Source organism: Zonotrichia albicollis, chromosome 10, assembly GCF_047830755.1.
Source record: "Zonotrichia albicollis isolate bZonAlb1 chromosome 10, bZonAlb1.hap1, whole genome shotgun sequence".
Classification (NCBI taxonomy): domain Eukaryota; kingdom Metazoa; phylum Chordata; class Aves; order Passeriformes; family Passerellidae; genus Zonotrichia; species Zonotrichia albicollis.
The window spans coordinates 17,300,610-17,318,578 of record NC_133828.1 but is presented as its reverse complement, the minus strand read 5'-3'; the positions used below and the strand labels follow the sequence as shown (position 1 = coordinate 17,318,578).

The 17,969-nt window shown below is 40.9% G+C and overlaps 1 protein-coding gene across 1 annotated transcript in view; it reads left to right on the top strand.

Annotated features, from left to right (window-relative positions):
* The first annotated feature begins 378 nt into the window (after positions 1 to 378).
* Positions 379 to 17,969, top strand: part of TMEFF2 (transmembrane protein with EGF like and two follistatin like domains 2) — a 186,817-nt gene continuing 169,226 nt past the window's right edge. The window contains exon 1 of the mRNA XM_074548202.1: positions 379 to 415. Within this exon, the coding sequence (XP_074404303.1) occupies positions 394 to 415 (22 nt within the window). The 5' untranslated portion in view covers positions 379 to 393. The remainder of the gene's footprint in view (positions 416 to 17,969) is intronic.

The following is a 17,969-nucleotide window of genomic DNA, read 5'->3' as shown; positions in this document are numbered from 1 at the left end:
AGGGAAGAGCTCTGGTGGGAAGGCTTCACGTGCACCTCCATCTGTGGACCGAACTTGCTGCTTCAGAAATCAGCCCAAGTTTTTCCTGTTCTTTTAATTTTTCTAGAGAAGAATTCAGTGATGCTTCAGGTGCTTCTCTGCAGGGGAGTCAGTCAGCCTGCACTTACAAAGCAACTGCATGCAGAAAGACCAGAACACAGTAATTTCTTTTTAAATCAAATTTATATTATTTATGACTTGCTCTCAACATTTTCATAAGAACTATCTTGTTGGCAGAGACATTTCTGTTAGGACCTTAACATGTGTAAAACTCAAATAGACACACATCTGGAGAAGCCCTGGCATCCAAAGGCTCCCACAAACATCCTAAAACACCTCTGTGAGACCAACACCATGGAACAAGCTCTTCTAACAGGTAAGGATTGCAATCTCTGCATAGGGAAAGGTATTTCATGTGTTGTAGTTCCCCAAAGCCTGCCACTGAGCAAGGCTGGTGATGTGGCCAAGTTGGATTCTTGCTCTGGTCCAGCAGGAGCTGCTGTGACTCGTTAGGTAGAGCACACTGATGAGAAGCTTTTCCCATTAGCTCAGGAGCAAGTGTTCATTTCAGCCAATACTTTGTGAAAGACAGTTGGTAAGATACCAACAATTCCTGCATATGGGCTTTAATTTACCAGAGTAAAGCATGCATTTTTCACTTAGGTCTAAAATGTGACTTTAGGATTTCATGTAAGCTTATTCCTCTCTAGGAGATTGAAACTATATAAATGCTTGATGTAAAAAGAAGAGCAGGCTAAGAGATAAAGTTGAAAGGAATGAGTTAGGGTAAGGGAAGGAAAACAGGTAAATTAAGAGGGAATTAATTTCCCCTTCTCTATTTCTGAAATGAGCAATGAGGGTTTTGCCTACCAAGTTCCCTTTTGGAGCTAACCCCCCAGCATCCACCTGCCCCAGTAGCTTTGTGCCATGGTCAAGACTCTAAATTAGCCTCAGGTGGGCTGGGTGGGCCCAGGAAGTGGCAGGCAGGTTTGGTTTCTTTCCTGTGGAAAAAAAGGACATTGAGTTAGAGCAAACAGGAGTTCCTTCTTCACCACCTGCCAACAGGTAAGAAACTTTTTGCTTTGTGAAATCATACAGCTAAAACAAGTAACACTGATATTTCCAGTTTAGGGGGGAGTGTGTGTGTCTCTCCCTGCCTGGTGTTAGCTGGGGTTCTACTCCACTCACTCTCATTTCTTTGGAGAGTCGCACAATAAACGCAAGGGAAAAGGGGCTGGTGGGTATCTGTGTGCTGCCTGCATGGTGGGCTTTTGGAGGAGATGGTACTTGTGGTGTCAAGGGTGAGCCCTGCAGTTCAGGAGACCTGTCAGAGGGCTTTGCTCTGGTCTGCTCTTCAGGGTTCTTTGTGATGTGCTCCTGTGAGCATGGTGTGTGCTGTGGTCTCAAGCAGCAGGCTGGGGTTTGGTCATTGCTGTGGTGCCTGTCTGAAGGTGTTAGTAACAGGGGCTCCTTGAGCTACAGCTGAGGATGTCTCATTTTCTGGGTGTGATGAAAAGTGTCTTTCCACACTCTTAGTTTATCGTGTTTGCTGGCTGTTGGCTCATTTTGCTTTCTCAAGTGGTCATAAAAAGAAAAAAAAATAGTTTGGGGAACAGAATTTTGGTGCCAACAAACTTCTGTCCTGGTGAATCCACTCCCCCATTACCATACGTGAGAAAAGCCTAATCTTTAGCTGCTGGGTAGGCTGGAAATCAGTTTAATTTGCAGCTGAGGGATGAGGTATTGGTAAGGAGACTGTCCCAACCATTGAAGCTGCCACTGAGGATCTCATTGCTTGTGCTGCAGAGCAGGAGTGCTGGCTGCCCAGGGTGAGGGGATTCTCAGCCATCCCTTGGGAAGTTATCCACTCCTGCTGGTCACCAGCAGCCTCAATGATGGGCTGTGGCTCCCTTTCCTCCTCTTGGCTTGGCACCAATATCCAGATACCTGATGGGGTTTTTTCTGTTCTCTTTGGCAAAACTTATACTTTCATTTCTAACTATGTACTGCTGTAAAGCTTAAGATTTTTTTCCCTTTAGAGGTTTACTCTATATTTCTCCTCTCTTAATGATACAAATAGATTTTTTTTTCTTTGAATTTTTCCTCCTGTTGTTTCTTTCCTTGCAACTAAGACTCTTTTAATCTGTAGCTCTTCTTCCATATAGGTTGTCTCTATGTCAAACCATACACATTTTTATCTCAACCTACTTCAGTATTTTCTTTGTCACCTCTGTGATAGCCTTATTTACTGCCTTCTGTTTCAGGGCACTGTCATTATTTCTTTTTTTTTTTGATAAGGTAGAGAAAATTGTAAGGTACAGAATTGTTTGAATGTGGTTTCAGAAGTCTTCCTTTTGATCTATGTGACTGAAAAAGGAAACCTTCAGTTCTTTAAAGACTTTTTTTTTTCAAAGTGCTGGTGGAAAAATTGTGGGGTCCTCTGCTTCTACTGAAACTAGCTGCAATGTGAGATGGGGGAAAGAATCCACCTGAGTTATCCATTTTAATAGCAAATATCTGAACTTTCTTTTTCCCAAGGGTTTTGTGCCATTTCTGCACATCTCTGTTCTGCTTTTTTTATGATCTTGTGGTATTTCATGTGCTGCTTTTTTTTTTTTTTCATATTTTATTTCCATGCATAGAGTGTCTAAATTTGTTATAAGTTGCACTGGAAAAGAACTCTGTTAGCTATATCAGTAGAGCTCTGCAACAAACCTTTCCTGCCAAACCATATTTACTGTACATACTGTATTTTTAAACAGCAAAATACTTATTTTGAGTAGAAAAAACAAACTCATTTTCTTAATTAACTTTTTTATGAAGGGCTTAATACGCGTTCATTATAGAAATTGCAGCTCTTCTCTGAAAAATTGACTGTAAAAAAAAGTTCTTTGTGGGGTTCCATATTTATTGTGCCTTAGTGATTTTCATATAAAATACATGCAGGTTGGGACTGAAAAGATGCTTTTGTTTTTCTACCTGGCAGCCTTGTGCATTCAACTGGGGCTCTGGCTCAAGCTGGGTTTTTTGCCTCCCCATGCATCAGCACCAGCAGGACAAATTACAGCTTCTGTTTACACCTGCCTTTTCAGTGTGCTTGTTGTGCAGGTGTGACAAAATACAGCCTAGCAAACCTTGTTGTGTGAGGGGACTCAAATCTGCCTTGCCTGCTGTTGTCTTGGCCCTGTAAAACTAACAGGACTTGGGAAGGGGGAAAATAATTTTTCTTTTTGGCATGGCCACAAGTACGTTTACACTTGAGGAACATGTCTGCTGGACAGACAAATAGTTGACATCTTCACACAGTCATAGCCTGAAAAAGAGCTGTGCTGCTAGCCAGGAAAATAAATCCTTTTGCATTAGGCAGCTGGGAATGTTCTTAGCAGCTTCTATAGGTACGTGTGTCTGGGGGACTGTAGGATGGAGTTTTTCCCTAATTCCCCAACAAAAGGAAGTTCTTTCAGTTGTTTAATTTAAAGCTGCTTCACAGCCCAGGGTTTTTGGACAGCTTCTGTTTGGTGAGTATTCTGTGGATAGGCATGATCACGTTCCTGCAGTGCTTCAGGGGAAGGAAATCCCTTACCTAAAAATTCTGGTGGGTTCCAGTGTGAGATGTTTGGTCATTGAGGCAAACAACTCTGAGGCACCCAGGGCAGAAGATTCCCTCCCTGCAGAACAATTCATCCTCTAGCATCTTTGAAGGTTTTGGTGAGCGGCCTTTTGGACACAGTTGGCTACTTTGTGGATAAAGTTGATCCAAAGTGGAGATGGGTCACAATCAGTTTGTCCCAGGGTCTAAATTCACGTGTGTTTACTAAAGTCTTGGTAGACCAAGCAAAGCTTTGGTTCCTGAGCTAGCACCGAGACACTGCTCCTCTGCAGCCACCAAGATCTTCAGTTGTGTCACACTGAAGCTGCTGCTTGCAGACATCTCTTCCTAAAGCAGAGCATTCAGAGGCTGGACCAGGCTCTGTAATGCTCAAGTGTCTGGAGATTTTTTTTTTTTTTTTTTGTGCCAGTTTGGACTCTGCTGTTTGCAAAGTGAAATGGACAGAGGAGAAATCCACTTGTCGCTGCTGATCTATTAAGAAATCTTGATGGTTATAAGAGCAGTTGCATCTTCCTCCCCCATCCATTCCTTGGAAATATCCAGCAGGATGAGGGAGAAAGAAATTCCTTTAGTTCTTTCCAAATAAGATTTGCAAGATTTTCTTTTTGATTACAGTGTAGTTACACATAAATGGAAGAGGTGATCATTTTGTTGACCAGTTCCCACGTGATTGCTGTATTTGAGATTTTTGTAGAATCCCAATGTGTGGCCACAACTATTTTGTTTTATCCCTGTGATTTTTTTTCTCCCACATGCCTTTTTCTGCATGTTCTTCTTATAATATTGATACACTTCTTATAATATTCATGCTACCTGAGGTTGCAACTTTATTAAACACCCTCATAGTCCATCTTGTCACAACATCATTTTCAGTGAAAAGGCTCTGCATATTGTTTTAATCAAAGAGATTGCATTTTATTCTTTTGAACTGTAAAACTGTAAGTAGAAAGACCAGCATAAAAACCCTGAGAATTAATTAGTTGCAAATGGGCTTCTTGGCACACAAGGAAAGGCTTTCATTTTGCTGTTAATATAAGGAAAATATGATTAGAATTCGGCGGGGGGAGAAAAAAACCAAACTTATATAGTTGATTTAAACTGTATTGGGCATGAATAGCAGTTCCGCATTTCTGTGGAAGATGCTTACCTGGAATTTAAAATATGTACCCCTAAACATATGGCTCCTAATTATTTTCTGCAGTGTCTTTTGAAGCAAATTGTCATGTAGCCCAGGGTGAATGGGTTTGCTCCTCAGTTTTGTACCCAAACAGCAGTACTGGGTGGGTATCCACTGAAGTGTTTAAGTATCTCTCTATGTCCAGGTCCTCTAGCTCTCCCAGTTGCCAGAAATAGTGGCAAAAATAAGAAAGAAGAGACAGAAGCCAGAGGAAGAGTTCTCCACATGGGGACCACCCCTGCATCCAGCAGTGAGCTGAGGGCCCGTGCCAGGGCTGTTTGTTTAAGAGCAGTGATACACATCCTTTAAGCAGGTGTCAAATTTGGAAATCCCTGGACTTCACACCATTTCACAGGCATTTTAACATTCTTCAGAGCCTTGTGGATTTATTACCCTTGTTGCCCCTTTCTTTCCTTGAAACAGGGGGAAGGGAAAAACAAGCTCTTTGCCTTTGTTCTCACCCTCCACGTTTTGCAAGGGCCCTGAGCCTTGTTTCGGTAGATGTGTTTGTGAGGGCAAGACCTCCATCATGACTTCATGCTGCCAATGAGACAATATTATTAGAAGCCTTTTTGGGGCTGTTAACTGAGCCTGTGTGTTCTACCATCCAGGGAGTAGATTAATTCCCAGGCAGTGGTCTTGTTTCCTTCTTTCATGGTGTGAAAGTACTGTTTTGGTGGGTTAATTATCTGTATGTAGCAAGGAACAAAGGTCAGGGATGTGTGCTGATATTCTGAATGAAAGAGAATTTTCTAAGTAATTGCTGAGAAAAGTCAGGAGTTAAGAAAACAAGCTGGACTTCAGACTCATAAAGACCCTAATAACTCCTCTTCTGTCTTCTGAGATGCTGCTTGTGTAAAGGTCATTAAAAAAAAAAAAAGCTTGTGTTAATAAACATCTCCTTGATGCCAGGAGACATGAAAATACCATGAAGAACATTGTCTCTCCATTCCTGCTGTTCAAGCTGTAGTTGTTTGTTGTGGCTATGAGTGAGCAGATCTCAGGAAATTAAAGAGCTGCTGCCTTGTTAAGCATGGTAGAATTTAATGGAAATATGTTTTTAATTTCTGGGACCCCGTTTTTTGCTTCCTCTCTTATACTTGCTGAGGAAGTATTTGTTAACTTGCTAGTCATGCATCCTAGAGGGAGAGGGAGATGTTTGGTGAGGGATGCAGATCGGATGTCTCCATGTTTATAATGGGAATTGTTTTCCACACTGGTATCCTGCTGCAATGTGTTTGCTACTTAGAAACAAATATGCAACATTTCGTTTTGGCTTGCTTTTCACATTGTTGTGCACAAGCCTGCGTATCAGAGTACATGGATTGGAATCTTCAGAGAATTGGCCTGTTCGTTACCAATTAAAACCAGAAATTACAGAAGTTTTGCTCTGGTTTAAGGTGGCATCTCTGGGAAGTGACTTTGAAAACACTGTCTTAAACAGCTCAATCTTTTGATGAAAGCTTGAAGACTGAAAGCACTATGTTAATTAGTGGAGCAGCAAATCAATAAACGTATCACGGTTGCTTCATCCACTGTCCAAATAAATGAGTTCAGTATTTTACATCTGCATTTCCCTTCTTTGCCCTTCACCCCACTGAGATAAAGAATTTAAGATCTTCACTGCACTTGCAGCTGTATGAAGGACAAATTAGAAACTGCTACTTTCTGTGAATACAACAGACTGATGTATTGGAGAATTTCTTTCCGAAAATGACTTTCTTTGGAACAGGCAGATAAAGTAATCTATTTTAGATCCATCTTTGCAAATAGGCCCTGTTGAAAAGGCTGACTGCTAAGACTGTTTGGCTCTCTGAATGAGTCTTGCTTTTGAAAAGTGTTTAAAGATTTAAGCTTAGCCCTAGACATCAATTTCCAAAAGCTTTTGGACTTCAAACAATGAGCTTAACTAGCCTCTAGAATAACACAAAAGGTAGCAAAATGTCTAGAACATCTACTGAAAAACCCTCTAATATCTCTAAGTGCCCAATTTATCTCTGGATTTAATTTTAAAACTGGTGTAATTTTTAAATGGGGAAAAAGTTCTTCTAAAATATAATCATAAGCTGCTCTAAAACACTGCTCTGAACCGACTGGGACAGATATAGTTTCTTACATACCTATTTTGCAGTAAGATATGCTGCTTGAGGGGATGATTTACTGTTTCTGTCAAAAGGAGCTGCAGTTCCTGTTGCAAAATTGTTAGAGGCTGAGTCTAAGGGGATTAGCAGATTTTAAGTCTAAGCTTTTTAGTGTGTCATTTGGTTAATTTATGGTACCTCTTCTAGTTGCTGTGGAAATGGTCTGCTTTCTAATATGGTACCACAGATAGTTTTACAGAGAATTTTAATTGCCTTACAGTTAGCATTTTTAACTCTCTTCTAACCCCCTTCTTCCCTGATTCCTTTCCAGAAGGGAGGACTCCTGTTTGACTCCAATTCATCTACTTTATCCTTACTACTCCTGCATTGTAGCACACCCATGATTTAGATGTGGGGATGGGAATCAGCAGGTTTGTCAGAGTGATGGCAAATGTCTTCCTTAAATGTTTCCAGTTCCATAATTATAAAGAGGCCACAGAGGACTTGCCAAGTTGTTGCTGCATCAAAACAGTCCTCACGTTTCTATGCCATTTTAGTTTGCATTAAAAGGGAAAGGAAAAAGTTTGTCATCATTTATCACCACAACTCTTCAGTCACATTTGTTCTGCCATGATGATTATTTAATCTAAGATGTAATTTAAGTGTTTTTGCAGCTTCTGCCTTTTGAGTTAGTTATTTCATAGCCTGGCATGAGACTTTGGGGGTTATCAGAATCCTGACCTGCTTTCCTTTCCCTATAGTTTCTCCAAATAACCGCTTTGGGTGCTCAGCACTTGCCATGGAATATTCTGGATTTTTTTTTTCCCAGTAGTATTTGATGGCGTCTGTTCTCTTGTGAGCTCTATATTGGTCACTGTAAAGAAAATTGAGCCCTTCTGGACAGGGCTGTTGCCTTTTACTGCTTTTTTGTTCCTCCCAGTCCTCTGGGCTATTGTTCATTTCTGGATAGGTGGTATTTTGAGGTGTTAATTAATGTTTTACATGCTTGTTAAATGGTTCTCAGGCCCACCCTACCTAGTCCCTTTTGGGATTATAAATGAGGATGTTTTGAATCCCAGTTTTCCTTGGGAAGTTCGAGTTAGAAGACCAAACTGGCATCAAATTACTCTTGTGTCTCCTTATCACAGAGGGTTATTGGTGAAATTAATTTCCTTCTCCTAGTCTCCAATTAAAATACAGTTTATCATGCTGTACTTTATTGTGACTCACATGAAAAGACTTTAATGGATTATTTTTCAGCAGGTGGAAATGCTATTTGTAAGGCTTTGGGTGATTTCATGTGGCACTGCTTATACATAGGGGAGGGGAAAGAAAATTCTTGATCAGTTGATGGATTATTTCTAAATTGGCTGTGTCCTTGATGTTACAGTTGATAATAATGATTTATAATGCTTGACCATTTTTTCCTCCTTTAGAAACAGATTTTAAAAATTGCTGTATTTGAATGTTATGTTCCAAAAAATATTGGGTTTGGGATTTTTTCAGCACTTTTATTGTCTTGTTCTGTTCTACACACAGACACAGTGTCGTGCTCTGAAGGATAACCTTGAGAGCTGCAGTGTCACTGGTGACCATGACTGTATTTGTACAACCTGAGGAAAGCTCACTGCAATTATTAGCTATCAGGGAGTATTACTCTAGTACTAATAACTATTTCAGAAATAATAAAGTTTCAAAGGATAATAGGGTTTTTTATTGGGATTTTTAATCTGCTAAAGCAACTATCAAGTGTGCCCTTCATAAGCACCTGAAAGTTTGAACTCATTCTCTCAAGAAACATAGCTAAATAACTCCTTATTTATGGGGATATTCTCAAGGGTTGTAGGTGTCAAATACCTAACTTTTAGTATTAGGGGAATCACTCAAGTTTTGAAGTATTTTAATGCTAGTTTGACAGATGTGCTTGATAATCCCAAATCAATTTTGGTCAGATTAGAATAATTTGACAGGTTTAGCTGTTGATGGAGGGGGTGGGACCATTTTGCTTCAGTTGTTCTGCCCAGCTATTCTAATTAATCTCCACTTAATTTAAAGAAATTACTTACTGTATCCGATAATGAGTTAATTTGTAATTCAATTAGCAGCACCATTTGCGAGCCTTTAATGTGAACAAAAACACCTGCTGAACTGCTCAGCCTGAGTGACACCTGGGAGAGGGTGAGATGGATCTCCCTCCCCTGGCATGCCGGGGAGGGCATGGCCGGGTTACACCGCTGCCCACAAAGATGGAGTGGCACCACCTGCCTCAAATACAGGACATTTGTACTCCTTGCAAGCAGCTGTCAAGTGGTGTGGCCAGGAAGGGTTTCTTCCCTGCAATGCTCTGTATTTGGGTCCTGGTGTAAATTGGCAGAACTGTAAGGTTTAGGACACGCCATTCCTTGTGGGAATTCCTTGTTTTGACCCAGCTGTTGGCAAAGAAGTGCTCTCACTCAGCTGCAATGCTAAAATATCATGTTGCTTCTCCAGAGCCCCATTTCCCACACCCCAGGTTCTGTGGAGATTTCTGTGACCATTTAGCAAGGACAGTACATCAATGTTAAATTTTTCTACATTTTTCAATTTTTTTTGTCTCTAGTGCCACTGAAAGTGGAAGGATGCACCACAAAGTTTGGATTAACAATGCTCTGAAGGCTTGAGGGTTTGGGAAAAAGTTAAATAGGTGAATTTATTACCTGAATAGATATTTTGAGCTGTAATCTTGGCTAGGCTGCATTGTTAACACTTTTTATCTTAAAGGAGGGGTTTGGTTTTGAGAAGTTTACAGTGGGAACACTGACAAACAGCTCCATTTTAAAACAACACCCTCCCCCCCAAAATATAACCACTCCCAAACAACCCAAAAAATAAAAACTCCACCAAATAGTCTGCAGATCACTTTCTAAAACTGATGGTTTTTACATCTGATGGCTCTAATTAGTTGAAAAATGGAAACACGTTCCTGAGCTTTGGGAAGCTGTAATGCAGCAAGGAAGGTGGCTATAAAATCATCTGCTCAAAATGCTTATGCAAAGTATCCCACCCTTGTTGAATAGAAATTTTTGGGGTGGTCATGATAATGTGGTCTAAAATGCAGATAGTGACATAACTGGAGTAGAAAAAGCAGGTCTGCAGAAAAGTGGCACAACAGGAAGGGTGACAGAGGGTGGCATAACACTTAGTTCACTGGGAAAGGAAAGGACAGGGGAGGAAGAAGAGATCAAGTGTCTGTATTTCCTACTAGACTGTGACTCAGGGTGGGATTTGAGCCAAGTGACCAGATTTAATGCTTCTAATCACTTTTTTATTCTGCGGTTCTTTTTTTCCCCTCCATGACTAGCACCATTTAAGAAAAGACTTAACAGGCCAATGTTCATCTTAATTATGCTCTTTCAGGTTTGTGCACACTCACAATGCCAGCTATTCAAGGCAATCCAAATTTTTCCTGCCTTTGGCAGAGTCAATTAAATGCCTGCTCCTAACACTTATATCCTATGTGCTGTATGTCACAGCCCCATTGAAGTAAGAGTGGAAATGTTCAAATGAGGTTATAGCTTCTGAATATTTTAAATGTTTAGAATCACAAATAGAGGAAGGTAAAGCAGAGTTCGGCTGCCAGTTGAAGACTACTAATAGGGATCCCTTATGTTTGAGAGTTGCTGGTTCTTGGCATGGTGGGTGTGCGACTGTGGTGAGCTCTAAACATGCACACCTGTGGTATCTGCATTCAGAATTGCACCAGGTGCCTCTTACAAAATTATTTTTGAATGAGCATCAGTGCAAAGTGACAGCCTCTGTTTTATGTGTCTGGTTTTAGAGTGTTCGAGGGAGTTGGAGGTTTTTGTTGTAATGGGGTTTCTGGGAATTGAAGCTGATGTAAGGCCAGTCACTGCCTCCTGTTACTTCTTTGTCTACATGGCTGGAAAACCCTTCCTCTGTGGTATGCTTTGAGAGCTCTTTATTTGTGGCATTTATGGACAGTAAACAGTAAATTTTTATTTTAGAATAAAAATTCTAAAATGTTACCACTAAAATTTACATGAATTAATTAAATAACTGGGCAATGTAGTTAAAATCACACAGTCATTTTTTTCTTTTTTTTTTTTTTTTTGGTCACTTACTTTTATGACTTACTGTTATTTCCATATTCCTGAAGTAGGGGTTCCTAAATTGGAATGCAATATTTAGAAATACATTTCCCTTGGTGTGCAACTCAAGGTGACTTTAGCCCCACTAATTTAATGTCAGCCAAGAGCTCCTCTTGAACAACTTAACTGTGATCCTTAAACACTCTCTAATTCATTTCACAGTTCCATCCAGGGTAATTTTTTTTCCATATGGTTGTGTTAAACATATTCTCAGATTATTGCCAGTTTATCAGGGCACTGCACTGTCACCAGTTTACCTACTCACTTTTTCATCTTACTGCTGAAATAATCTTTGTGCCCTCAGCACTTTCACAAGTGTTTCCAGCTATATGTGCCTCGTTATTTAACTGCACCAAACCTGATCCCTTCAGCACCCCACTCACTCAAATCTGGTTTGCTGATGGTGCCTATATCTGCTAGAAGCTGTACAACTGTTAAGTCTCTAGATTTAGAAAGGAATTGTGTAGTTCATTAATGTGTCCATTATAAAGATCTTTAATTATGTTGTAGACATCTGAGTTGAGATAATCCCATGGTAAGAGGCTAGCTTGTATCATTATTTTTGCCCTTACTGGTCAGGTCTTTGGCCTTCTGCACTTGAAAAGCAGAGGAAGATTTTTTCCAACTCAAATGTACTTGTTATCAAATACTTTGATAATCCCATACTAACTTTGAAGTTATTTTGTCTTGTATTTATGTCAGACAATTACTTCCACAGGATCGTGGGATAATTCAGGTTCAAAGGGACCCCTACTCCAACCTCCTCCAAGCAGTGTTAGATGTGAAACAAGGCTGCTCAGGGCATTAACCAGGCAGACCTTGAAAACTTTCAAGTGTGGAAACTGCACAGCCTGTCTGGGTTCCCCTTCTCTGTCTTCATGGTGAAAAGGCTTCTATTATCCCTTTCACCTTCACAGTTTTTACAAACATCTGCAGCATTTGAAGTTAAGGTAATTTTTCATCGTTTTTATTAAGCTGGCCTAGGTTGTTACTTTAAAAATGTTAGAAAGTGATGGGACAACATACAGTTATTAAATCAATGCAAATCTGAACAGAAAAGGTTTTGTACAAACTTTCTGCTTTGACACAGAAGAGAGTTTTGTTGCAAAAATATCTTCCATTCTAAACTAAAGAGCTGTGATGTTTTCCAGACAAACAAAAGGTTTTAATATATTGTTCTGTAAAAAGGTAGCATTCTGTATCTTCAGAACAGACATCTAGAGGCTGAAGGTTGCTGCTGCTGATGGCACTTGTCACTGTGGAGTGTAGATGCTCCAAGTCTAGTTATCACAGAAAGCACGCTGGGTTAGACAGCATCAGTTTGTGCTTCAGTTGGCAGAAAAGCTGTGCTGTCCCTGGGGAGCCTGATCCAAGGCAGAAGGAAAGCTTTTCCCGAGCTGAGCTCTTTCTGTAGAGGAAATGACATCTGCTTGCATTGTTTTATACCTGTTTTGAGAGTCTCTGCTGAATCCTGTCTGCACTGGCGTCCAAGGCTGCCAACCCAACCTCACAAGCACTGCAATTTCCCTGTAATCCCTCCCATGTGAATTGAGGCACACTCTGAGTGAATTACTGGGAAGAAAGATGGGAATTGTGTTGTTCTAGTGGAAGCACTTTAGGAGCAGATAGCGAGTGTGGGGAATGACTCCTGCACTGATCATAACACAGTGTTCTAAAGTGCTGTCCCTTTGTCTCCCAGAACAGACTTAAGGGAGTGCTTTGGTTTGTTAAATGTCATTTATCCCTCAGCTCTTTAAGTTCTTCTCAATCTTCTCTTCCTTCTAGGGCTGAGGTAAACACAAGTCCAGGCTGGACAATATTTGGTAGGTCATTTACACAGCAGAAGTCCAACAATGTCACTGAGACAGGGAGGCAAATTCCAAATAGCAGATAACTGCTCATAATGATGCACTTCAAACTATTCAAGCTTCAAATTGCAATTACTATTTACAGTAATACACTTAAAATATCAGTGTCCACATTTAAAACACCAGCCCAGCTGTAGGGTAGATGTGAGGTATTTCGATGTGGATCTTTGTTAGGGTATGTGAAGATGTAAGGATGACTGAAATGGATCCATAGGTTTGCTGGCTTGAACACTTTAAAAGCTTTAGTGTGAAGCCCAGAGTGTTTGTTTTAAAATGTGATATTCCCAGCACTGTTGCTGCACTAGGTGGGGCGAAGTGTCCATCCAGCTTGTGTCTTATTTCAAACTGTGGGCATTTGAGGCTACTTAAGGAAAGAGCATTAAAAAAGGTGTGAAGTAAAGGATGATATTTTTCCTAGTACACCTGCAATTTAAAGACTCCCTGGGGCAGTATGCTTTAGCAAGTGTTCTGGAAGGTGTCAGGATGGCACACTGATGTGCCTAGGCTCATTTTGATCACTAGTTAGAGAAATATGGTGTTAAAATTGAGCTAGTGTTGTCATCTCTTCTACCCTAATAATTTCTTTCGAAGTTTATCTGATAAATTGCATTCAATCTAGGAAATTCAGTCTGATAGTTAAACTGTAAAAATCTCAAGAATGAGAATGTTCAGCTAAGTGGCACACATAACCTAAACCCAGTCCTTTGCCAATAGTAGGCATTAATTATTATTTAAGTATTCAAATATGGTCTCAGTTTGAATTAGCTGCAAAAAAATGCAACTTGTCTCTGGAAGACTCATCCAGTTGTTCTTTTTTATTGTTTCCATCACTATAGGGCACAGTTAAGGCTGTTTGGATGGCCTCAACTGTAATTATGCTATTGCAAGCAATTTATGAAATGTTTACATGCATATAATACATTGTATATTAACTTCATTAACCCTAATGCGCTTTGGATCAGGTCCAACATTGATGTGTTGCTGAATTTGTAAAATGCTTTGGGATACTTCAGATAAAAGGCACTGTGATGAAGTGGGAGTTAGTAATTACCATAAGCATGAGGAAGTGGTTATATTTGACTCCAGCCATTGACCCATAACTCTTGGAAAGAAATTGAGAACTAAATGATAGAGGCTGCAGAGTAGCATCCCATCAGAAAATCTATGCAGTTTTCTAGTGTCTAATCTAACTACTCAGTTCTGAAGGCAGAGGGTGAGGCATTTTCATCTGGTTAGCGTTAAACAACGTGCTGAGTGTTTTTGTCCTAGAGACAATCCCATTCACAGGCTCCTCCTTACTCTCAGCTGCTGTGACCATTCCTCCCCCTACTGTCTTAGCACCACACCTTGGCACATGATGCACGGTCTTTGTGATCAGTCACCTTCTGGTGATCTGGTGTTGGCCTTTACTTTGTCAAACTGCTTAGCTGATCGTTGGCAAGGCTGCAGACTGACATGGTCAGGTACCCAGATTCCAGAGCAGGAATCTGCCAGGCTCCACATCTCATGAATTCTGGGCATCATCCATCTGGCCACCAGCAGTGAAACTTGGTTAGCAAGAGACAAAGAGAATATATCTGCGAATTTACAGCACAGCGTGGCTCACTGAAGCCAGGTTAGGAGGAGTGCAGTGGTTTTGCTAAGTGTGTGCTTTTTACAACTCTCTTTTATCCCAGTTTCCTCACCAGGGAAAGCAGAGGGGCAGGCACTGAGCTCTTCTCTGTAGTGGCTAGTGACAGGACCCAAGGGAATGGCCTGGAGGTGACCAATGACAGGACTGAGGGAATGGTCTGGAGGTGACCAATGACAGGACTGAGGGAATGGCCTGGAGGTGACCAATGACAGGACTGAGGGAATGGCCTGGAGTTGTCTCAGGAAGGTTAAGCCTGGATATTAGTATGCACCATAGGGTGGTTGGGCACTGCAACAGGCACCCCAGGGAAGTGCTCAGGGTCCCAACCTTGCCAGAGCTCACAGAGCATTTGAACATTCTTGAGCAAATGGTGGATTTTTGGGGCTGTTCTGTTCAGAACAAGGAGCTGGGCTTGGATCTTAGTTGAGTCCCTTCCAACACAGGATATTCTGTATTCTGTGATGCCAGCATAAGGAGGGTAAGCACATTCCTTCGGAGACAGGAGGGAAGAGAAAACTTGCCTGTCTAGTTTGTACAGTCAGCAACTACCAAGTACATCTTGTCCTTTTCTTGAGATTTATGTTTGAGGGTTTAAGTAAATTTTTTTTTTTTGCTTTTTGAATGGAATATTGTTCAAGTCCTGTATGTTTATATAGAAAGTTCTAGTGGAGGTAATCCTGATGCTATTTATCACTGAATGTCACAATAGCATAGCCAGGAGCTCTCTGGACGCTAGGAGAAACATGGAAACACAGTGACTTACATGAAAAAGATAACTTTAAAATAATAATTGAATCTTCTCTTGACAATGGATAAGGGTGAAAGGAATATAGGGAAGAGGGCAGGACCTCCAAAGGCTTGAGGGATGTGGTGCAATTTCAAGTGTAAAGTGAAACATGCCACTGAAATCCATCTATCTCTGCAAGTTCTGCTCCTGGGGAGAGGTTTAGTTTTCATCCCTCTTGAAAGAATCATGCTGTCTGTGGCTCAGGAGCATGAATTCATCCGTCCTGCTGAGAGGTGTCCCTCTTCTGCCAAGTGCTGGTGGGTATCCTGTAGATTGTAGTTCAGCTGTAGTGCTGTGCAGGGGACCTGAAGGCACCACAGACAAAAGGGCTGAACTTCCTCTCCATTTTCTGGTTTTTAATGACTTTCCCATTGTATCAGAAATTTTACTTATTGTATTTCCCATATTACTTGGTAAATATTTGTCATGGTGAGTAATCCGCATGTACATCATAGAAAAGGTCAAGCAAATGTATGATTTGACCACAGAGTTATAAACCATCTCTTTCTTCTGGTGCCAGTTTTTGTGTACAAAAGCTACTTCTCACTGCTGCAGAGAGCACAGTGGAAGTCCCAGAAATGCAAATATTCTTAGTTAGAAGATGGATGTCAGAACCATTCCCATTATTTACAGGGCAGCTTTGTTTCTGGACAGAAAATGTCCTTGATGTATTTAAAAACACAATAAAAAAACTACTCACACCAAGGAGTTCAAACCCTCCTTTCCCAATGAGAAAGAAGTTAACTGTGCTGCATGGCACTAGATATAATCTGCTTACAAAGAGGGCATATTTTTGCCAGTAAAGCAATTTATTTAGAAAAAGACATATCAATCTAAGGTAACTACAAATTGCACTAGGAAAATTAAAGTAAGTACCTCAGAGGCACTTGTTGTGTAAGGAATTTTCGAATAGAAACATAGTGGGTGGAAAAATACAATATGTATTGTTTCTGTCCACAGTGTAGATTAGTTGCTGCATTAATATACACTAATGTACATTTATGCACTCCTGCTAATCATATCCAGAGCATTCTGAAGTAAATAGACTCATTGTGTTCCAGCTAGTCCTGTTGTACAAAGCACAGCACTAATCAAGCAAGTTATCTGTGCAATTAGGGAATAGAAATCACTGGGGACATCATGTATTATGATCTGTCTGCTCTATTTTTAAGATCCTGAAATGCAAACAGATAATAAATTGTGTTAGTGGTAAATTTTTATCATTCTATCTTGAAATTAGTGTTAGACAAGCACCCAAAAGGCACATATTGTCAGAAATCACTGCTTTCTTTCATCCCTTCCTGCTCCCACTCCCCATGCATGACATGTTGTTAAGCACCTAACTCTCCTTCCTTGCCAGAAAGGCAAGAATGGGGCTACTGTTAGGTCCTGAGCTATCCTGGAGGCAGATGCTTTTCTCTGCTTGCAGCACAGGGAAGGGAGGGACAGAGGGGAGAAATCAGAGGGAGTCAGGGAAGCAAGTGCTCTGATCTGTGCAGAACACTCTGAAATGCCCCTTCTGACAGAGAGTCTCTGAGTCTGGGGGAGGGAGGGAGGGTGGCCTTGGGCTGGGCATCAGGAAACAAGAATTTGCTCTTTTTGTTTGACTAATTACCATCAGGAGATCTCTGGCAGCCTGAGTCTTTTTATTATTCCTTTTGGAGCTTTTTCAGGTTTTCTTTATCCTAACATATCACCTGTTTCCCATAAAATAATGTAAAATTCTATCAAGTGAAAGGTAGTTTTCAAGTACTAGACCACAAGTAGTTTTTAGTCCAAATGTTGGTATGAGGATGCACAATATACAGAGTGAACTGTTCCATCCCTCTAGGTAGGGGGGGAATTTCTAAATAGGAATAGTTTTGAAGAGTGAATACATCCCACTTGTTTTACAGGTTGAAAAATAACCTAAATATATGTGAAGGCATTTTATTTTCTCTGAATTAATGGTTTATCTCCAAGTGATACAAGCTGAGCACATGTGAGTTCTTTCTGGGGGATGGAGGATTGGTGTCAGTGGTGTCAGGCCTGGGAGCTCTGAGTAAGGGGCAGTTGTTAGAGGGTGCAGAGGTGGATGTGGACAGCAGGAATTTATCCCCGGTTAGCTCAGAGAGAAAGCCCTCCTTGCACATGTGTATTGAGCAGTGCATCCCAGGGGTGCCTGCTGTCAGGTAATCCATCGATTGCAGATGGATTGCTGCAGGAGGGAGAAGCTCTCAGTCAAAATATGGTTCTCTTGCAGCAGCTGGAGCTGACCAAATTTATTAACTGCCACAAAAGTACTTGGCATGTTTGATCATCCCCTTCCACTCTTTCCTCAGATTCCTCAGTATATGGGTGTTTAGATTTTTTTTTTTTTTTTGTTCAGAGTGTTTGAATAAAGCGGGTTTGTTTTTTACAGGCTTTCCATAGTGGATAAATCAATAGTTGTAGTCCTGAGGGGCAAGAGGGTGACACTGGCAGCCAGCCATGGGGTTTAAGCCCCAGCCTGTGGAAATCATCTGTTGAGAAAGGGAAAACACATTCAGGCTGCAGAGAAAGGGAAAATTGAGCAAAAGAACTAAACTGGGCAAAGTTAGTGGAAACCAAAAAGGAGTAAGGGCTGCAGATGTTGGGCAGACAGAAC